At 39.3% G+C, this 23,558-nt stretch overlaps 1 protein-coding gene across 2 annotated transcripts in view; it reads right to left on the reverse strand.

Annotated features, from left to right (window-relative positions):
- Positions 1-12,279: 12,279 nt before the first annotated feature.
- Positions 12,280-23,558, reverse strand: part of CD99 (CD99 molecule (Xg blood group)) — a 28,127-nt gene continuing 16,848 nt past the window's right edge. Inside the window, exons 2-11 of one of the 2 annotated variants that reach the window (XM_055802578.1) lie at positions 23,182-23,217; positions 22,734-22,820; positions 22,254-22,286; positions 20,720-20,761; positions 20,532-20,573; positions 18,981-19,052; positions 17,616-17,657; positions 16,951-17,061; positions 16,088-16,141; positions 12,280-14,158 (exon numbers count right to left, since the gene is read on the reverse strand). In XM_055802578.1, coding sequence (XP_055658553.1) covers positions 14,133-14,158; positions 16,088-16,141; positions 16,951-17,061; positions 17,616-17,657; positions 18,981-19,052; positions 20,532-20,573; positions 20,720-20,761; positions 22,254-22,286; positions 22,734-22,820; positions 23,182-23,217 — 545 coding nt within the window. In that variant the 3' untranslated portion in view covers positions 12,280-14,132. Of the gene's footprint in view, positions 14,159-16,087; positions 16,145-16,950; positions 17,062-17,615; positions 17,658-18,980; positions 19,053-20,531; positions 20,574-20,719; positions 20,762-22,253; positions 22,287-22,733; positions 22,821-23,181; positions 23,218-23,558 lie in introns of both variants that reach the window. The other variant, XM_055802577.1, reaches the window with a different exon arrangement.

A 23,558-nucleotide genomic window follows, 5' to 3' on the forward strand; every position in this document is an offset into this window, starting at 1 on the left:
ATTACCTCAGAGTTATCTCTGTTATTACTGCTTTGGGCTAGTACACTATTTCTTGGCATCACTTCTAGCCTTTCATCTGGGAGTATCCCTGTTTTTGAAAAGACATAAAATTATTGTAATAGTGGTTTTTGTTGGGTAGTCCACAATAATTCATAACAGAATTTGAGAAAATGCTTATAAACTCCTGCCTTACACCACAGAACAGTCCTTATCTGCAAATGAGAAAATGCTAAGCTAAGCAAGCAAGCCTTCCACACGGATATATGGTTTGCATCGCAAAAGGACCTGTTTTAATAATGTTTATATTAGCTTCTCAAACACAATGAACGAGAGTAACAGCAGGACTTTTGCTGGCACTGCCACACTTATTTGGGATGTAATTCCCTCATCCCCACCCAACACATGTAGCTGTGCCAGTAAAAATCTGAAGTGTAGACCTGGCCTACATAGCTAATGGTAGACTTCTCTGTAGCAGCGAGACAGGGGAGAATAAACTCTAAAGCCAAGCATCAAAACATGGCAGCTTAAATTTCAAAGTTACCAGATTTATTTTTACAAGCATGATTCTCCTGGGTAGGACATTTGCTTTCACTAAAGCCCATGCTTTCTTTGAGCCTTTTTAATATCAAGTGTGGAAGGCTGGTGATACAAAATCCTTGTTAGTCCACTTGCTCTACTGTGGAGACTGTTATGGTTGCTGTTTGCCACAGAGATACTAAGCCTTTTTTTAAGATTTTAAGAAACTTTACTAAGTTTTCTTGAATATAAGACACATCCCTCTGAAGCACCACTGAGCTGAGGTCATCTTACCCTATCAAGGCAGTTGCCTGCGAAGTCGTATCCTCAGGCACATGGACACTTAATGTTCACAAACTTTTGCCCATGTTAGTTTTCAGAAAATGTGACCCAGATAATGAGTCACTAAAATGCAGACAGCAGCATCTTTTCCCTATGGTTTAATTTGTGACCTAAACATTAAATGAATCCAGCACCCTTTAACTGTGTAGCTGATTGATCACAAGGGTCTGAGATCCCACAGATTTTAAGGAAGGTTTACAAGGGTGAGGCTGGATCTGCAAGTGGATGTTACCTCATTGTCATTACAACTGTAGTCAGAAGTTTTCTGACAAAAGGCTTCCGTGGCATGACTTTGCAATTTTTGATCTCCATAAGTAGGCTCAGCCCTGCACTGGATACATATGAACACAGCTTGTGGCCATTAAGATGATGCACATGTAAAAAAGACAGCATGAATATGGCTAAATAGGAGCCAGGTTATGTGACAAATGAAAATAATTTCTCAGACACTTAACATGCATAGTCTAGTATTAAAAATGCAGCTAAGATCCATGAGAAAATGTGTTTATATGTGTATATACATGTGTTGTGGGCATAAATCTTAAATGTATGCATGCATGTATGTGTTAGATAAATCCTTTTGGCATTAATATGATTAATTTAAATGGGCTTTGAGTTACATTGCTAGTAGTCATGTGATTGGGATGAGATTACCTGTGTTACAAATAAATTAGAAGCAACTAACTTAGAAATGTGAGCTAAATAGAAAGGGAAAATAAGTTGATTTTTCATTATTTAAAAACAAGAACAAAAAATATTTCTTCATTGTAATTAAATAAAAATTGTTTTGTGAATACAATGAGCTTAAAACATCATGAAGCCAGCAGAGACTGAGGAAGAAGTGGGTGACTCACAAATTACAACAATATTTTTCTGAAAAGGAACAGTATGTTACTAAAATAGCTCATGAGACCCATTTTATGTTCTTTTTAGCTGAAATGGTAAGTTATTCTTTGCACATATCATTTCTGATTATTATACAATCATGAGATATTTCAGCTGTAATGAGAAAATGGGATGTATTCTCCCAGGTATGTGACTCAGAACATACCCTTTCACTGGTCCAACTTTATTCAGGAAGCAATTATGTTTGTTTAAAGGAAATTACTCATGTAGGAAAAGTTATGGGAGAACGTAAAGGTTTACACCACAGAGTGAAAACTTTGGACAAAATCTCAATGAGCAGATACTATTTCTTTGATGTAATACCCTTATGATCCATATTTCCTGATGAGGTTACCATAGCTTTTTTTTCCATCATGGCCCTTTCATTCCATAAACAATGATTGTTGTTACAAGCTCTTGATGCTGGGGTGGAAAAATTAGTATGCGTTAAAATCTGTAATTAAGATCTAAGTTTCAATCTATAGACCACAGCATGTGGACCTGATTATTGGCTTCATGTTTTTTCCTAGGCCACTTCTGTTTATAGTTTGAATTAAAGGGAAATGAAAAGGTCTCTCACTTATTCATACAAGAACATATTTAAATAATTACCAGCAAATAAGAGGCACTAATAAAGCAAGAGTGGCAGTACTGCTTTAGGTCTGTGCAGCATGGTCTCATCAAACATGAAAGAAATTCTTCGAGTTCTACAGTGTTTGCTTTGCTGTGGACAAACAACAGCTGTTCAAAGGTAGCTGCCATTATTTATGATGTGATATGCCCTGCATAAATAAAATAAAACATATATCATTTTCTATATTTTATTTCAGAGAGTGCAGAAGAAGCTGGTGTGTGCTGTAAAATTACAGGCAGAGCAAAAGAGTTGGGACCTCCCAGGAAGCAGCACCATACGTCTGCACATCTTCCTTCCATCACTACTACATTTTCAGCTTTGTGTCACAAGAAAGCAGAGCTTAGGTCATTGCATGGGCTGTTCCATCAAAGCTTCTCTCTGTCCCTGTGTGGTTCGTAAATCTGCCAGCCCTTTTCAACTCTTTGGTCTGAGAGTGTCAGGCTTCATGACAGTCACATTACATGAGAACTGTACAGATAGGCTCAAACAAGAGACCTATATGAGTGTTCCTACTGAAACCCTATAGTGTGGCACAAGCAACAGCTGTGTTGGGGTCTGAGTGACCACTCACTGCCTAAGTACCGGCTGGCTAATCCACACCTTCCCCAGCTGGCAGTTTAGAGACAACAGCAGGAACTGAAGATAATGTGGGGGAGGTCAGGGAGATGCCAGGCTTTGCTATTTCTGATGCTTGTGTCTTTTAATGTTCCTCCTCCAACCTTCATCCCAAGTTCAGTGGTAAAATAAGTGCAGAATACTTTTAGCTCTTCAATATCAGTAGCACAGATCTCAGTAGTACTATTCTGTAATTTAACATCAAGTTAAATTTGTTTCAGAAATTCTCTTATGTTCTATAAACTAATCCTGTGACCCCTGGACCCACAGTAGCCCACCGGCATAATTACTGTATTGCTTCCAAGAGGGTTAGTAATACTGCCAAGTTGAAGTGAATGATCAGGGCATTCCATACACATTCTTCGTGCGTTTAAGATGTAAGACAGCAAAGAAGGAAGGCTTGCATCTTCTCTCTTTCATGCAACTAAGAACATGTTTTCTACAGAAGAATAATGCTAGAAAGAGTTGCTGGATGTCAGTAAGCAGGTCTGTTCAGCAACAAAGTCTCCATGGAGTCTCAGGACTCATCTCATTTGGACTAAATGAGAAAAAGAATCAGGCTCTCTTCGCAGAGCTGAAGAAGCCTCTGGATGAGCCACTAGAATGCAGAGAGAAGCCTCTCTGAATGACACTGGGCAGAGGGTGGTGGAGCATCAGTTGGTATCTGAACTTCAAAAGCAGGGGGCTCAGAAGAGGATCTGGTGGCTTAGCCTTCAGAGGGAACAGAAATCAAGAGTCTCGGCATGCAGAATGCTCTGCAAATCTGGGTTGGATTTCTGAACAAAGAGCCAGCCTTCTTTTTGTTACCATTATGCTCAGGAAACAAAATGATCTGTACAATCTTTGTGAATAGAAATGTGTGGCTCATATCTCGATTTCTGCTCCTTGCAGATGGTAACCTGCAAGACAGAGTTGCCGTTTTGATACAATATAGATTGTGATCTGGGAGGCTTTGTTGCTGCTAACTTAGGAGTTTTCCCAATGTGGAGTGTATGCTCCTGGTTCCTCCATCACTAATGTTATAAGACCTGGGGTATAAGGAAGGACTTTGCTTTATTTTGTCTGCTAATCTTAGTGCCTACTCTGGGCTTTGTTTTAATTTAATCTGGAACATTGTTGCCCTTTGAAAATATATTGCTGTGATTTAGTATCTTAAATAAATTCCTCAGGAACTAAAAAATGCATTGATGACAGGCAAAGCTTGTAAGTGGGACTGTTATATTTCTGTAATCTGTTCAAGCCCTTTCTTTCAACTGGGATGGCCTATTTGTCTTCATGAGATGTACTACAGATCAGATTTTTGATAGTGTTTTCCCATAACATTCATAGATATCAGCCTCCCTGTGGAAACAAAGGCAGACTTTGATCAAAACAATCTGAATCCCTCTGCTCCTAACCACGAGGCAAAATGCCACAGATTTTTATTGATTTTTTAATAATGAGAGAATTATGACATTTATTTGTTTATTTATTACCCTCAGTAGGATGGAAAGGGATTGACAGTCACTGATACAAATGAGTGAAAAACACATACTACAAACAGGCAGTCTGGGCACCGCTACCAGATTTGCAATATGGCAGCAATGTCTCAAAAGTGAGAAGCTGAGGAACCTCACCGGCTGTTAGCTCTTCCCAAGCTCTGACATTGCAACAGTTCTGCTGTTGTTAGCATTTCAACCAGTTCAGCTATGTATTTATCAAACTGCAATCATTTTTTTGCACTGACATGACTATAGGTGATAGCAGCTCTGGTATTGGGAATGAAATAGTTTGGGCACCCAGCAACAAGAGAATTCATGTTCTGATATATCCCTGCTGATACTGTGGGTGCTTCGGCACGTACACAGGGACCTCACAGAGTGACAGTGGGGACTGGAGCTTGACATAACAGTGTAAGAAAAACAGGACTGTGTTTTTCATCTCTCCCATTATGTCTTTTAACTCCAGTAACTACATTATTCATAAAACTTAGTAACACAGAGTCTCAAATCCAAAAGGTCTGTAATTTTCTCCCCATGAAGTGCCTAGCTAATTAACTGAGAATACAATTAATTTTGAGTCAACATTTTTGTAAGCCTTAGCTGGGCAATGGTACATGGTTTACTGGCTAGCGATAAATGCTGTTCCCTTGACCTGCGTAGCACACAATACCTGATGGAGTAAGCTTAATGCATCTTAAACATGATCAACCTTTGCATGGTCTTTGTTACTACTAAACGTGATTTATCAGTTGACCCTAAAGACCATGGATATATAGACTAGATCTATATTGAGAAGCTGATGAGCATTTCTGAGCTGTCAGGGCAGAGTGAGAGTCTCAGCTGCTTTCCAGCTCCTTATAGGAGAAGAGCCCTCAGGTTGCACTGCTTCCCCGCTGCCAGGACACCCACAGCTATACGGCCCAAATGAGACCTACAATATGTCTCAGACAGGTGCATGATCTCAGTTACTGGGGGACTAGGACCTACATCGTGTCTTACCACACCCTGAGCGGGCAATGTAGACACAGCCAAGGCTGAATTACCACAGGTCAGCTGAGCTGCAGTAACTGACGTGGCTGTTAGCGTGAACTTCAGTGGAAGATGTTCCTGTGAAGTTTCTTTCATTTGAGTTGGTGTAAAAGCCACTCAGACAATTAGTTGTTGCAGCTCAACTTATATGGGAGACCTCATTTAACCTGCCTAAGCTTGGAAATAACAAAAGCCAAAGAGTATAGATAGAAGTATGGAAGACTGCAGTGAGCGTGTAAGTTTCTGAACTGTATCAGGTCCCGCTTTCCTCATGCAATGTGGTCCTTGGTTATACCATGTCTCTGTTGAGATGTACCCATCAAGGCAGTCCAGCCAACTAAACGAAGACAGCCAGACACAAATGAAATGGTAGATGGTAAGAGAAGTGATGTGATCTGGCCTGGCTGTGGTGGCACAGTCGTTTCTGGAAGTTATCACAAATGGTTACAGTTTAGATAAGAATTAAGAACGCGTATAAAAATGTTAATTATGCCATAGACATTCCTATCTTAATGACTTAGACCACCCTTTCACCAGCATGGTCAAGCTTTTCTCATATCGTGCCTTGGTTAGGGCTCAGAAGTGGTTCTGTAAATGTCCCCTGAAATAAGGTAAATACTTTGATGATAAAATTCAGTGGCTGTTGCCGTAGACTTAAAATAATTCATTTTGCTTTTGAAAATGGATTGAATAGTTGCCACAGCTGTAAGACTGTGCCCAAAGCCCACAGCAGCTTTCAGCAATGACTCCTTCCCCAAAGCAGGGCCTTGGACTGGCTCTGAATTACCACATGTATAAAGCAAGAATGGTTGGGCTGACTATTCTTGTAATTAAAGTGATAGAGTATATGGAAATTGGCCTGCCCATGCTCAGATTGTTTGAACAGAAATATTCAACATCAGAGAGTCTTCCAGAACAAGAAAGTCTGCATGCCAGTGATGAGAGACAATGTGAATCATCACTGTTCACAACATAACTACAGGGCAGGCCAGCACAGCCTTACCGCTCTGCTGTTTCTGTGCCACGTTACGTGCTGAAGACCTCTAAATAATTCCTCATTTGTTAAAACAGAACCGTGGCACTAGTTTAAGGCCTGTTTTGTTCACTGCCCATCACTGCAAGATCTCCTAGGGACTACATTTAAATCAAAGGTGGTGGGAGAATGAGCAGCAGCAGCTATTTTGGAACTAGTGGTTAATGATTGATTTCTTCCTGCAGTCAAACACTGCGCTACAAGTTTTTGAAGTAATGCTAATATACAAAAAAGAAAAGATTACTATTACACTACATGGCAGATGCACACAAAGATGATCCTATTTGGTTTGACATCAAAAAAAGTTTTACAGAATGTTTTGCTGAGGGAAAATTGTATTTGAATACAGAAAAATAAGTCAATGTGAAAGGACTAAGTTTTCCCAACCGCTATTCATTTGTCAAAAAATATTCTCAAATTGTATTCAATTCTTCATTAATCCTGTGTGAAAAAATAAAGTATGCTTGTGTGTGGACTTTATATATTCAGGAATATTTTGGATAAGGTTAATAAATAATTAATTTATAATTATTAAACCATGAGCACCAATATGAAAGTATAAGCATATTTAAACTGAATCAGAATTTGTTTTTACAATATAACTAATAAGTTTCAGAATATTAATAACCAAAAAAAGCTCTAAAACCATGAAGTTAGTATTTGGCTAAGGATCCCTTTGGAAACTTTAAGTTCCCATGGAAGCTTTCATTTAACAGCTTCCATTTAAAAAGTTTATACTTCAGTCCAAGCTTGTGAATAATTTTAGGGGAGCAACACTAAAGACAAAATTAGAAATTACAACAAACAAACTCTAACTATCATGTCTATCATAAGAGATCATCCAAAAGATATATATCTCTTTAGAAACTGCAAAAGTATTTCTCTAAACACTCTTGAATGCTTCTCATGAAACAGTAGCAACAAAAATAATGCCAGCAAGCATTTCTAAATAAACAAGCCCTAGAAATAAGCCAAGGCAAAGGTCACTTACCTCTTACATGGACTAGAAGAAAGCCGAAGCACAAAAGTAGGATGCTTCTGAATTTCCCCATGATCTTCCGTGCAGTGCCTTGATTGCTGTGGTTGTTTCTTAACAATTGACGATGGTAGATGTTTCAACTGCAGCGCCAAGGTTTGAGGGAGACGCTTGGAATCAGCAGCTCTGTCCAAAGAGTTCTCTCACCATCACACACAAGCACCGTGGAAGAGAGAAAAGTCTCTAGAAACCTCTTCTTTGTTACAAGACAAGTAACAAAAGCAAACAACTCCACTACAGCCAAGCTGTGAGCAGCACCATAGGTGCCACCCACCCTCTAAGAAATCTATTTATTGCCCAGGCAGGGAGTGTGGAGAGCTGGGGAGCCAGTGGGAGCACCCAATGAGGAGGGAGCCAGCAGGCTCTGAATCCACCTCCTTCCCGGAGGGAAAGCCAACCTGTTTGACATCCTCGCCTTCAAAGCAGGGTGTGGTGCTATGGGAGCTCAAGTAGCCTGTGAGGAGACCAGCCTTCTCTGATGCATACTTGAAAAAAAAATCTCTCAGGTAGACTCTGTCCTCAGAGTGCTGTTGCCCTGCTCAGTTTTTGGCTGAGCAATAACTGCTGTAAAGGCAACCCCGTCAGAGTCCTAACCGCTAACTGGAACTGCTGCGTTAGGGAAGCAGAGGCCAAGAATCAGAGACTTGGGAATTGTCTACAGAGAGATGACAAAAAAAAATAAATAATTGTAAACTCAAAATGTGATATTGGACTACTGAACTGAAGCATGCTCAGCTCCCCGGCGGATGCTTATCATCACAAGGTAAACGTTGTCATGATTTTTTTCATTGATCTAGATATATTTTAAAATATAAATATCCATGCATATCCTACATGGAGAGAGATCTCAGATAGTGACATGCATGAGAACACAAAGCTTTGGAAAATGAACAAAAATCATGTGTGCATCCATCCATGAACTTACTCTAAAATCACTGATGTGATTTAAATCCAGTTTTGTCATAGACTCTCTCCAGCAAACCTGTGTGCCAGCACACTTGTCTTTTGAACTGGACCGCCACCATCACACTGGCACCCGGCACTAGCAAGGAGAGTGGCGTGCGCCCTCCCTTTTGCTGGGGGGTAAGCTGCAGGGGGGTTGTCAGCGCTGGTTTGACTAGGGCAGCAAATATGCTCAAGACTCTGCTACCATGAATGGCCAGTCTGTAGGGTCCTGGTGTCGCTGGGTGAATCAGTTGGATGTGGGGCACAGGCTGGCCCCAATTGCATTTCTGTCGAGTTACCTAGAACATACAATACAGCGTGTGCACTGAATACGTGCTGTTATGCCAACTACAAAAACCTGACGCAACATAAACTGGACTGATAGAACCTGGTGATATTGGATCTTCAAGATACCTGATGTTCAAGTAGATTAGCTACACACACCCCATGCCAATGTGAACATGGTTTATAAAGGCCTGGCTTATGGTACCACATAGCTTAACTGTTTTTAAGGTAGTAATAGGAGTTCTAAAGCTTAATTCATGTATCATCACTCTCCTTGTCAGGGACAATTGCTCAGTCTCAGAAGAGTTAAGGACATTTAGGTTTAAGAGATGACTTTGTCAGCCACTTAGAAAAAAAAATTACACTACAATACAAGCAATTCTGTAAGTCCACTGTTTATTTTTTTCCAGCATAACAGAAGCAGGCACACACGTGCTAATCTTCATATCAGTGATGAATTTGCCTGAAGGGAACAGGAATGTTAACAAGGCTATGTACTGGTCCTAGGCAAGTCTGAACAAATGTTCAGTAGCTTTACTTCAAAACAGCTGTAAATGGAGTCTTCACAAAATGCATTATCTCACCTGTCTGCTGATACTAGGTCAGTTGGGATATTGAACATTCTCAGATTAAGTTTGGAGCTGATGCGCCCCTTGTTTAGTTCTTCAGAAGCCAGCTACTGCTCTCTGTAGCTAAATAAAAACTATGAAGAAGGCACAGGAAGGAGTGGACCTAGCCCTGAAGCAGGGATGTCTCGAATATTTATCCCACTTCTGTTCTTGGCATTGCAGGAACTTCTTAATCTCAGCTGTCTCTGTCAAAGACATGCAACTGCTTGCCCAACATATTAGGTAAACAACATTATATATTAAAAACAAATGTGAGGCCTTATGTCTGACCATAAATTGCAGTTTTATCACTTTGAGAAATCATTGAGCCATTTTTTTCTATTTAAAGGGAAAACGAAGTTCTGCCTAATAGGCACCTGACAATGTGGATGAATTGCCTATTTTTTTTGACTTGTTCTTTCAAGAAAAAAAATCTATTTAAGAAATAGCAAATGGGTGGAGAAACAGAGCCAGTGTGTCTGTCTGTTCTCTACACCATACACTTTTAGCCCATCAGGCCTCTTTTAGATGAGACAAGCTAAAAGAGGACAGTCACAACTCACCACGGTGGCAGCCCCATCCTTCCTGTGGGCAAAGGTTAGACATTGCTGTCTTTGGCAGGGATGACCTACTGTATGAGTCTATCCAAGATGAAAGAACCAAATTATACACTAGATCTACTGGGGAAAGCCATTAATACCCTACAGTATTTATCTTTTGTCATAAAAATGGAAGTATTTTAATTAAAATATTAAAACATCTACTAATATTAGACATTCATTTAAATATAAGCCAAAGACACAAGTGAATCAGTGATAAAATTTCTTGGAATAGAAGAATACAATTCTTACACGCTAGCTAAAACTTCAGTGGTTTTTCATAAGCAGATGGAGGAACATGCATGTATTTTATTCCGGTGGTTCCTAAAGTACTCCAAATGCAGGAGTTTTAAAAAACTGTATTTTTGCTTCATGCAAGTCCTTATCCTATTCCAAATAATCTCTTCACTTTCTTTCAAATGTGTCTTTTATATCTGTGTAACAGAAAACAGCAAAAAGAAATAATCTTTTCAGTTTATGAAAAGGTTAAGGTTTGTTTCATAATCTTGTCAAGTGAAAAACACACAGAGAATAGTACAGTTTAGATAGTGGCCTAAAATAATTAGCCAGAAAAACACCGAAATGCACCATTGGGAGTGTAATTCAGCCCAAGGTACACTGAAAGCTGAGTGCACTAAAAAGTTTTCCTTAGCATTCAAAATTTGGCACAGATATTGGAATGAGCATGAATAGGCGCTACAGTAAAAACCTGCCAAATTTTATGCTTAAGAATTGCCTGCTTTCATTTCCACAGCCCGATGAATTCATTTGGATAAGCCTGGATATTTGAAATGGACGTCAGGTTTGAAAACCATCAAAACATTTTTCACGCCGTCCTTCTCACCTAAAACTGAAAGTTCTAAAAAGCTAAACTGCCACCTCAGCTCCCTTGTAGAAGAAGCTAAAGTGACATGATAACCGACCAGAAGATCCTGCTTTGCTTTTTTTCCTCCCGTTACTGAAAGTCACTTCTCCTCCTCAAAGGAGGTAGACTGGAAAAACAGCAGAACTGAAGAGGGTGCACCACAGGAACAGGACAAAACTCTGTTGCCATCCATTTAAACATAGATTAATGGTGAAGGTACCTCACCAGGAATAAACTTGTAGTTTGGGCCTGGAAAGGACAGTATTTTTTCATCCCACTGCACAGTCTGATCAATACCTGTGTGGAAAGTAGAATGTCAATTCCCAGACTGGAATCTGAAAATCACTGGCAGCCCACATGGCCATGGTGGGCAGCAGCTGACCTGAGGGAGATGATCATGAAAACGCTTCAGCAGGGTGATGAGTAATTGTGAAGGGATAATGTTCCTTGACCCAATGAACGTAAGAAATACTGAATGAGGATGTTTAGTTACACAATGCAGGAGCATTTTAACTAGGAACAAGATCAAAGTCTCAGTGGGTAGTGGGGCAAATAGCAACATAGCAATTAATACCCTGATATCTAAAACAAGCGAACTGCAACATTCTATCCACACATAAGTAACAGAAATCCATAAATTGGCAGCTTCTTACAAGAGACCAGCCTGAAATGTCAAGCCTTCTCTTTAACCTTTTCCTGCTAGGTGATAGCAGGCCAGTCTGTCTTTCTTCTCTCACAACTCCAGCCTACAACGCCATAGACAAAGCCAGTGGAGATGAGAGCTGTTGAAATTACCATTACAACACCCATTCCCTCCAAACATCATCTCAGGTTTGCCTGCTCTGTGGAGTACAGCTGTGCCCAAATTTCATGCAGCAATCTATGCCTGTTTAGACTGGAAAAAAAAAAAAAAAAAAAGATCAGCAAATCTGTTACTATTTAGTCACTTGGCAGCCCCTGCATTGTCATCTCATTTAGCTATGGTCCTCTCATATCAGATGAGACAAAGACACATGGCCCTGCAAAAGCGTGTAAAGCACATTAGGATAGCTGGATGAGGAACACTCAACACAAACACCATGAAGTTGCCCATAATAAGTCTTCTATCGCTGTGCAAATCAGCAGATTTTGTGTTACCAAATCTAGGTGTTCTTCAAAAGCCATGCCTGTACTTCACACAGATAGATGTCTTCTCTGCACTTCACACTGGCAAGTGCCCTGTGAAAGCAGCTCACAGCTTTGTTGCTACTGGCCAACTTTCTTACCGATGTTTTGATCATTTTAGAAGGAATAAACCTGAAGTGCTGATGGCGCAAGAAGACAAACTGTCTTTGAAGACTGCTCCTCCAGTAGAGCACCAAAATTTTTGTATATCTAGAGCTACTACAAAGGAAAATACTTAAACATTTCTTTTTCTTTTTTTTTAAGTTTATTTTTAGAAAAAAAATCACAATGTTCATAGAGGTTTTAGTAAGTAAATCTTAGGCTTGCAAAAGCTGAAGAAGGATTCAAGAGTCTGGTTAGCTAAAAACTAGTTTGAACTTCCCCCGCCATTCTATCCCTAACAAACACTGGCTTATTTCTGTTTTCTCTACACTTGGCATTTATTATACCTGTTTATTCACACAGATAAGCAGTACATTTCATTTTGTATTTACACAGATCAAATGTTTATATAAAAAAATCACTTTTCCACCCTTAAACACACTTAAAGGTTTTAGCACTTTTATACTAAAAGTAGTAGGGCAAAACGAGGTCTACAAATTAATTCCAATACAAAATACTAAAATCTGTGTAAAGCTTTGTTGCAAGCTAAGAAACATATACAAGAAATTCTTAAATGAATTATCCTTGGCATACATTCATATTTGAATGTACAGATATATTTACATGTTTAATATCCAAATTTATAATGATTTCTAAGATGTTCCATGAAATATCATATTTCTGTAGAACCAGGTGGCTGAAGCACATTAGTAAGACACATACTGTAAAATGGCATGAAAATTGGAAACAATTAGAATGAAAGTCAACAGAACTGGTCAGACTATTCCTTCTAGACAGAACTAGTTATTATTCCAGACTTAGTCCCTTAACTGTTAGGAGTTGCAATTTTCCATGTTTCCACAGATACTTGAAACCCTCCTGTGGCTTTCAAGAGCAAAGCTCACAAGTGCTTTCAGCTGAGGATGCAATCATAGGTCCTTATCCCGATGGAAATTCTTCACAAGCCCAAAAGCATTCTTCATACATATGCTATTTATAATGTTCAATGAATGCTTGTGGAGTGAGGCTGGGTTGTTCCAGTCAGTCTTGCTATTCTGTACTTTAGAATTGTAGTACTGGTTCTGTCTTTTAAGTGTGTATGGCAAGCCTTCTGAATTCAACAGTTTTCTGTTAAATTTTTGGTTATGGAAGCCTGAAGATGTTAATTTCCACACCCCAATACTTCATCTATTGTTTAGGCAGCTGCCAAACATCAATCTCACCAGATGTACAAAATCCAATTATGGTTCTGATTTGCAAATCAGGCTTTTCCACATCTGACCAGCTCCGTACTTGCTAAGCAGGAAGCACCAGAAAGGTTGAAGGTTCTGTGTACATTAGTTTGGGTGTTCTGAATCTGTACCAGACAGATGCAATGAAAAAAAATGCAAAAACAAGACTGAATTTTTGTCTCTTGGATGCTCAAGAACAAGTATCCCTTCCCTGGTGGCTGACCCAGGCAGCTACACAGATTGTATCAGCAGCACCCACACCCAGATCCATTACCCATACCAGTGAGCCATTTGCTTTCAGGTGCCCACAACACACACCAAGTTGTTTGGTTGGTACGCTCACTGCATACAGGATATTAAAAAAAATGTTTGCACTGCCTGAAAGCAAAGGCATAACAAAATATTAATTGCTTATTGGTTTTGGAGAGGTAAGAAAAAGTTGAACATACTGAATGCGCTTGAGACACACCCATTTGTCACAGGAGTAAAGGAAAGAATGTAAAGGCACAACATACTTCTACACTCCTGTCATTAAGGCCATATATTGGTGTGCAACAATGCTTCACAGGGCTAACCATACAGAAGTACTTAGGTCTAAGTCACACTCCCAGAGGTGTTTAGCAAACAAGAAGTGTTTCCTCATGCAACTTTAGACTCTGTTGTTTACATTATGCTTTTTTGTTTCCTTTTTTTTTTTTCTTTCAGGCAGAACGCAGACTCTGTATCCAGTTTCAGTGATCTGTTCTTCACCATGTTTTCTTTTAGTTCTCCAGAAGTGTGCGCTGCACTAAAAAGTGAAAAACAATTCAAGATTAGTACACTAAGTTAGTATCCATTGTAAGTTATGTATTGCCATGTAACAGTATATGCGGACAACAGACTTTTTCAGTAGGTATTTGAAACTGTGGGATAAATTCAGGTAAGCAGAGGGTTGATTCTACGAAGCCAGTACCTTGCATACCAAGGGATATTACATCTCAGATTTCTCACTCAAATAACCACGTCCTACTAGCTCCTTGTAGCTATTTACACCTGCAGTACAACCCAACAAGCAGTTTCAGACTTGCAGTTTGGCAGATGCAAAAATGAAATGGAGTACAGTCTGCATAAATAATAGAAAAACTGGGTTATTGAAAGAAAGTGCTAGCCTAGGTTATCTACATTTTCAGGAAGTCAAAGATAAGTCTACATAAAATTTTCAAAACGCTAACCTGTGCTGCCATGCCATCTGACCTGGCTTAATGCAAGCCTGCTTCTAACTAGGAGCCATGTTGGTACAACAGTGTATTACAAAAAGCAGAGCCAGTGTCTGCTGACTCCCAGAACTTAGGTAAGGAGTAGCACCACGCTGACCATGGTTGCCCAGCTTCTTGGCTCAAAACATGCTCATGCTTGCTGACAAAAATATAAGAGAGGTATGAGATTTGGGATGTAACATGACATCAATACATAGGCAGGAGTAATAATTTATGATAACAACCCAAGTTTGACTTTGTTGGATAAAACAAAGTATGCATCATCTGACGCATTTCACATCTGAGTTCTGGTGAGTTTTGGCCAAAATCTGAGCATATCCTGACTACAGCTCTTACGTTAACTGCCCTTGGTAGAGGTCTTTGAACAATACTGCTTGCTTCACTAATGCATAACTGAATTGAAGATACCTGACTATCTGCAGTCCTGACTTCAACAGCCAGTCAAAAAAAAAATGTTTTTTCCTTGAGAGTTTTATATATTTGACTGCTTAAAGGGAAAATAATTATGAAGAGGATCATGAGACAGATGGAAGCTTTTAGCAAACTAATGAAATACCTGAGAGAAGTAAGGTATAAATTTTTGTTTCTAATTACAAAAAAACAGAACTAGTTCTTCAGGTTTTAGATTAAGCTCGCAGCAGAATACATTGTAAATTTATACGGCTTTGAGATTTTAACATTCAGCATTTCAAAGACACTCATTAAACTTCAGCATTAGGTTGTATTGCTTTTTCCTTTGTTGACCAGTCCAGAAGGCCAAGTTTTCACCTATGCTGTTTCCTCCAGATCTACCTATGGCTTTCCTGGGGTTAATCCATCAGCCAAGTATCCTAGATAACCATACCTGGAAGGGTGAGGTTCAGGTTTTATTGTTTTAAAAGAGATCCTTCCACAGCTATCACCACTGTAGAAAGATTTATTATCTGATAATCCTTTCATACATTCTGGTCACAACAGAGAATATTTTAGTTCTAAGAACATGCTAGTAAGTTCAGTCCTCCTTATCTCCAGTGTAGTTTCATCTCTGCCCAAACACTATTAACATTTTAATAAACATCTGTGCAATTCTATATGGGTTTACAATCAATCAAAAAACAGTATCAGATTCCAATCAGACACAACATACACTAATGAAACATCTGTCAGCTAATTGCATTATGCATCACACTAAGGGAGCAGGCTTCATCCCTTTACTTTCTCTAAGCTCCTGTATTTCAAGGACTCCTCAAGGCAATAAACCAATCTGTTCAAAGAATAAAAAGCTACAGAAGAGTGGCTGTATTATCAGAACTGTAATCTTTATTCAGTTTTAAGTGAGTTGTCACGTTAGTTACAAACAATTTTTTGGAAACAAATCAAAACAGTGCAAGTAATTTTCTCCACTATGTTAGATGTCAATAAAGAGCATTTAATAGGATCCCCACCAAAAAGTTGATCTTTCATCTAGATTCTTCTCTTACCAGGTGGCTCAGATTGTGCTCCTCGATGGCTTTCCATATTCACATTCTCTTCATCTGCTGGGAAGCAAACAGATGTTTAGTATTCAAATTCTCTGCTCTTTGAAGCTGTTAATTAATAGAGGTAATCTGAGAGAAGAAACAGTGCTGAACAAACTGGGCTACTGATAGCAGTTGAGTTGCCCCTGTGTTGCCTGCATGTTAATTTTAACATGATGCTAGATGTTACTCAGTTTCCAAACTACCCAAATTACAAAATAGCAGTGCCTGGCTGGATGAGTGCTCTTCACCAACCAAAGACTGGAAAGGACAACAACAAAGCTTCTACCAAAGTTCTCTCATCCAAGTTCTACCTTACATAGGTGGAAAGAAAGCAGATAGCAAGCAACAGACAACTGCAGAAGAAAGATTCATTTCGAGGTGAACATCTGGGTAGTTGTCAGAAAAATCATATGTAGGCAAGCATCTTGTGAAGACACAAAGGTATGATTTGCAAAATTAGAAATGACAAAGTATTTTTCAGCATGAAAATAGTCTCTAATCCCCAACCTGCACTCAATTTTCCTTAAAGAAATGTTCTCCTGCATTCTCTTCTACTTACTCTTTAGCGGGAAGTGCTTTTATTTTAAGAAATGCAAAGCCTTAATTCTTGTCTGCTTCTGAAAGTCTAAATTTTGGATGAGGCATTCTTCAGACACCCACTCTTAAGACAATCCTCTCCTAGTAAGAGAGGTTACTCCCTGTGAAGATAAATTCACTGTGCTATTAAAACCACCTTATGCCTAAGATCAATTTCTAGACCCCATATAAATACAAAAAACCATCTCTCTAGACAGTAGAAACCAAAACTAATGTAGAATTCTTACCGCTTTGTTTGAAACAGAGTTTCTTCTTCTGGTAAGCAATGAAACTAGACACTGCTCCAATCACAGTAGCAAGCACAGCACTCACAATTCCAGCTATTGCTCCCTGAGAACCTGGGGGAGAAAGTTAAAAAAGTTAGGAGGAAAAATAAAGGTTTGCATACATTTCTCAGAATTGAAAGCAATGTCGAAGTTGGATCGTCTCGAAGTAAACCCTGTAAACACTTCAAAAAAACAACCCTGAAATTATGACATGAAACTGTAGTAAATCAACTCCTCCTGTCTTTGTGAATAATGAAAAGCACATCCTCTAATTCTACTCTATAATCATTGATTTCCTAGCAATGCATACAGTTGAGTAACTTAAGCATGCCTGTCTTAAGTTCCACTAATTCCACTTTCACACCCAAATCTAACTTGTAGGCATGCAATCACGGCACCAGCATCTCTGAGTCCTTAACACTTGTGAGTCACTTGCAACATAGATTTTAAAATTATGAAAGCAGAGCCTGAATGTAAGAATTCTAGATTCCACAAAAGTTTTTAAATTGAAACCGACTACCAGCAGTGACCATTTTAGCAGAATATTAGCAATACAGAAAAACCCAGAAAACAAGCTTCAGACACGTAGACACCAGACAACATCACACACAAATTTATGCATTTACCCTCAGCTTCTTCACCACTCTTTGGACTTGGGCCTTTCCGTTCTGTAAAAATGAACAAAAGGTTTAGATTTAATATGTCTAAAGAACACTCATAATTAACAACCTTTTTGTCAATTAATCATGCAAAATTACAAGCCATCTATTATATCCATACAGTGCTAAGCTCTGGCACTCAAACTTTCTATTTTCAATGCACAGCTCATGGTGGTGAAGCCACACTTCAGCCTTGGGTGTTCAGCACTTCTACAAAATGAGCACAGTATACCTGTGAAATCCGGTTTAATCAACTTGCCCACCATTACAGAACACTCCGTGGAAAGGAACAGCATATAACTTCAGAGTAGCATTCAACTGTACTTCCATGGAACCAACTATCTTCTAAAATCCCTGCCTCATTTACTAAATACTTGTGCAATTATCTTGGCAAACCAGACAGAAGTTCCATAAATACTATCCTTATTTCTCACTATGCAACTCATACGACTGAAGCAGGAACCTGTGCAGATGAAAACACCACACAAGTCTCAACAGGTGCTTCTTGCGCCTGTCAATTTTCAATTTACCTGCCCCAAAGGAACCTTGGAAAGTGAAATCTTCCCAAAAAATCAACATCAGTAACCTCCATCTAGGACAACTCTGAAGAACTCAGTAACCAGCCGCATGCCTTAACACCACATCAAGATAATTAAGCTAACTCTGATCTGGAAACAGTGAAGTTGCAGTAATGCACACAGGGACACCTAGCCCCATCTTAATGATGGCCATTACTGCAGCTTTGTCTTTCAGACCATCTCTGTACTGAGTTGTGCCATAAAAATTAGATATGGCAGATTACTCAGTTTGGTAAACTACGAAATGGTTTTATGCTGCTCAGAGTAGACATACCCCACATCACTGGGAAGTCTTAAAGATCAATTAGTCCTGTGGGACAGAGGAAATATTTAAGAACACAAGGCGGACCCTCTTCTAGCACATCCCTAGGCTTCCTAACCAGAAGAACTAAAAGGAACTGAGAGTATGTCACAGAAGATCTGAAAATAACACCTGGATGCCTTTAAGAACTATATTCACAGTGAATTTTGAAATAAGTACCATATTCACAACTCAATTTTTAGCCCCATCTTTCTTAGCATAACAATAAAAATCACCAAAGGTTTTACCTCTAGACCAGTTTTTCTTAATTATCTTGTGGTTTTTGGCAGAGGCAGAACATACTGCTTTTGAACTGGAATGCATGCTCTTAAGTTTCAGACACCAGAATCAAAGGTATTACAAATTACACCATGCTAACCAGCTTGTGAGCAAGCTTTTATCAAAAGCTCAGGTAACCACAGGATCAATATGAAGCACAACCTGCTATCTTACCATTGCTGCCACTACCGTCGCCGCCTCCTTTTGGTAAACTGCCATCGTATAGATCTGAATCATCAAGGTTGCCTATTAAAATTAAAAATAATATAATCTTACATGTTTTAAGTTCAATGAAAAGACAACTCAAGGCACATAGTGACATGGAAGTTTTCTCTAGATCATTCAGCTGAATCTGTGGTGTTTTTAGGCTCAGCATCATCATCAGTCACATGTTCACGATTCAAAAGCCCTCCCAATCTCAAGTCCCTTCCGCTCGGCACTATACTGTCTAATAGCAGCACTGCTGCCTCTGGACTTCTTGAACAGCTGAGAAGTCAGTGTCCAAAAGCAGGCAGTACCGCACAAGTGTGCTTCCTAAGCAAGCAGGAAGCCCTGTAAGCTACCTAACTGGAACAGCCCAGGACTCGTCATCCTGTTAAAGCAGAGAAAGGGCATGGACAGGAAAGGACCCTTTCTTTTCAAGGCTGCAGCTGTGAATGTTTCTTCAGAGTTGGGTTTCTAAGTCACAACCAGTCTTTGGAACCTCTACGACACACTAGCTAGAGGGAAAAAAAGCGTTCAATATGCCACAGTCCAGTGGCTGCAATTTTTGCATGACAATGAGAAGATCAAAATGCAATTCCCTCCTCTGATTTATTGCAGGACATTGAACCAGTTCCTCTCCATTTCCACTGGACCCTACCTCATGGGACATGAGCACTCCCTCCTTCCCACTGCTGCCAAATTAACCTGTAGTTTATGCAAAGTGAATACGTTTCAAGCAGCAAAACTAAAAGCAGTGCATCAGAGGATGTTTTACTTGGGTGGTAAAAACACTGTACCAAGGTGTGCAAGACTGAATTCAAATACCTGCTGCTAATCAGGCAGGAGAAGGAACAAGAACCAGGGCTTGCATTCCAGGTAAGGACTCTTTACCACCATGCTTATGGATAATGGCATTGTCACAGTTGCATCTATCTGAATCTGTTTTATTCTGAGTTAGGCAAAGATAGAGAAGACCTCTAAAGCACAACAGGCAGGGAAGGACATGTATTTTAAGCCTACCTTCCAAACACAAAAGAATTGTATTTCTTAACTGGGCTTTTAAAAAAAACCCAAAACCCACTAAAAAAATTACCCTTTAACTTTGAGCTTTGCCTTTCATTGAAATGCTTTAAGAATACAGATCACAGGTAACTCCTGCTTACATTTTAGCACAACTAGCAGGGATTCAGTTTTTAAAGATGAAAGGACTCAATCCAATGCACAGATGCTCCACCACAGGCAGCCAAGAACAGCATTGCTCCAAGCACACACACTCTGTCCCATCCTTCCTGCTCCTCACACCATCCCGCTTTTAAGTGAAAGGCAGGTAACTCAACAGGTTTGTTATGGAATTTCAAGACTACTGCAAAGTTTATTTGCAAGACAATTTTTCCTCAATCCTCAGTGTTTATTCAGTGCAACATCTGACTGACATAGCAGCCAATTAACAAGGAGTAATTATTAGAAGTTTGAGACAGTAAACCCATGTAATTATTCAGGAGTTTGTGCTAAAAGCCTTACCAGTGTCTTTAGGATGTACAGGTGGACCTTGCTTGGGGTTATCTACACACGAAAGAGAGATTTTTGGGGAAAAAAAGCAAAAGGTTAAAATATCAAAATCAGACTACAGTACGGTAACTTTGAAAGGGACTAGGAAAGATTAACAAATACTTCTCTATGTTCAGAAATTCCTGTTAGGTCAGTCTTACCAGTGTCTCTAGGATTTGCAGGTGGACCTGGCTTGGGGTCATCTGTAGACAAACATAGTATAAAGTAAGCAAAGTTACTAGTGTGAAGAGACCAAAAGCAGAGCATACAGTGACCTTGAAAGACTATCTGACCTAAAAAATGTTATCAAATCTTCCCCGTGCCATTTTCCTTTCCTTTCATTAGCTAATGTTTTATTTGTTTGGTTATTTTAGGTTAAACACTGAACTTTAATGCAGTTAACACTGCTTCTGCTACATTAGCCTGTACGTCACACCCTTGCTATAACTGAACACAAACAGAAGAACTCACTAAGTGTTATGCAGCATTTTAGCTTGCACATCTGATTTCAAATGCAGAACTTCTTCAAATTTTTCTATCAGGTATAGGCTACTTGACTGTTTCCTCTCTTAAAACTACCAGATTTTAACCAATAATAAAGGTTGGTACCTCACTTTAAAAAAGACAAGATACACACAACAGAACCAGAAATATGGTCCCCACGACATTTCATTTAGCCTGCCACAAAATAGGAGAATAAGAGATCTTAGTAATTATCTCTGCACCATATGGTCACAGTCTTTGTTGCCCACATCAAATTAACACACCAGCAGTGGTTTTGTAAAACTGTTTTCACCACAGCTGAACACATCTAGTGTCCCATTTCTTCTGTATGCTACTTCTCCTCGGTGTTGTGTGGTCTTGCCGCCTCCCAGCTCTAGCACAAATCAAAGCAGGTCTCTTAGGTCCTCTGCATATTCAAAGAAAGAGGCGTGCACCTCCAAACCACAGTTCTAAGACCCCAACTTAGACTTCCCATCTTATAAAGGATCCTCTCTCTCTGCTTACCTGAACCATCCAATTCATTCAGCCAACTGTTTCTCAGTTAGCCAACTGTTTTCAAAAGTGCCAGCAGTTCGAAACAGACTGCTTTCAGAGAGACAAAACTTCAAAGGGCTAAATCAAACAGGGCAGCCGACAGTGCTGCTGTCCTACTGTATGCCCTGTGTTAGGAAAGCTGTATATACTGCAACAGCGATGGTACAAAAATCTACTGTGCATTATCTGCCTAACTGGATGCACTTTTTACTGGCTGAGTGAAAACAATACTGCAATTTCTGCTCCTGCCCACACTGCAGAGCTGAAGCACATTAGAAAAAGTACCTTCCCTCATATAATTTCAAATACATTAATGTTCCCTTGTGCTACTGAAGTTACTTCCTGGAAAGGAAGAGATTACTTAAGATTTAAAAACTAATTCCATAAGTAATATTTAATGGAATTAGTGCCATCTAGTGAAGACACAGCAATGAAACAAGTAGGACTTGGCAAAGAAATGAGTGAAATACATACAGTTTTTGTCACCCAGACCTTTAAAAACGAAGGTAAATAAAGATAACTACACTGCAATTATTTTTATCTGCAGTCTGTTACCTTAATCAACTCAGTGTCTTTATTAAATGTGGGTAATAAAGGATGGATAGACATTGCATGAAATACCACTGAACAGTATATCCAGGAAAACAGGATACTTACCAGGCTGAAGACCATCTTCCAAGTTTAAATCATCTACAAAGAAAGAAGGGAAGTTTTAAGTGTAATGCAAAAACTGAACTAATTTTAGACTATTTTTACACAAAATGCACCTCATGATGTTTTCACCAAGAATATAATGGCACGGTCATTCAGCTGTGGCCCACAGAAGACCACCAGTTACCAGGCGTTATCTGCCAAACTACATGCTGCTTTTGGTGGTCATGGTACTTTACCAAGGGCCAGCTCAAGGTGAGCAAGCTCAAAACATGCAGATTGAAAGCCAACAGAAGGGATTCTTGCAGGGTCTTTAAACTTGTGAAATCACAAAGTAAATTTGTGAAAGCATTAGCAGAAGACTCAAAAATGCAGAAATCCTTTTGCCATTAAGAAACTGTTTTCTTTTATAGAAATAAAAAAATCAGACTCTCAAGTGACTGTGTACTACACAGTAAAAGGCATTACAAGCCAATTAGATCTCACTGAAATCTGATGATGGTGGCGGCTTTTTTGATGGAAGAGGCTTCTTTGATGGAAGAGGCTTCAATGGAGGAGGTTTCTTCGTAGTTTCTGTCAGGGATAGTTAGAAAAAAAAGAAGTCTAAATACTATTTAATACACTGTTCCAAGGATACCTGAAGGACAAATGTAAGCCTATGCCTATACAATGAAAAGCACAAGGATCAAGTCTATACAGCAAGACATTTTCCCCTTAAGAGGTATCCCTGAGTGTTCCCAGAGACAAATTTCAGTTCTATGCAGTCATCACATTTTGACATACCCATAGCTGAATAGTTCCACTGAGGTTTAAACAAACCTGTGGGGAAGATGTCATGCTTGGTCATGCAGTGGGACTCAGGAACAAACAAGCCAAAAGAACAGCCACTATTTTCCCACCTACCTCCCAAAATTTGTAAGAGTGTAATAATTACCAATTGCATCTTCTAAGCTGAAGTCATCAAAATTGCCTGTAGAAGATGAAAGCAACAGTAAGAACACTGGTTTTCCTTACTCAAAACCAACACTTATTACAGTCATAACCATGTCTTTGATCTACCTTGAGGTATGCTTCCTGCATCAGGCTAGAAGAATATTTTGAGTCAGATACTCCTCTCTTTCTGCAGACCACTATCCACACATCTCTTAGAAAAACAAAGGAACAGCACTAAAAGTGTCCCTGTCACAGAGGATCCAGAGGACCAGAACGTATATTCCTACAGTCAATATAATGCACTTAATCCTTTATTCTTGCCACTGCTATTGCATGCTTTCTTAGTTACAACCAAAGCATATTCTTTCCTAGCCTTCT

This window comes from Falco peregrinus, chromosome 4, assembly GCF_023634155.1.
Source record: "Falco peregrinus isolate bFalPer1 chromosome 4, bFalPer1.pri, whole genome shotgun sequence".
Classification (NCBI taxonomy): Eukaryota; Metazoa; Chordata; class Aves; order Falconiformes; family Falconidae; genus Falco; species Falco peregrinus.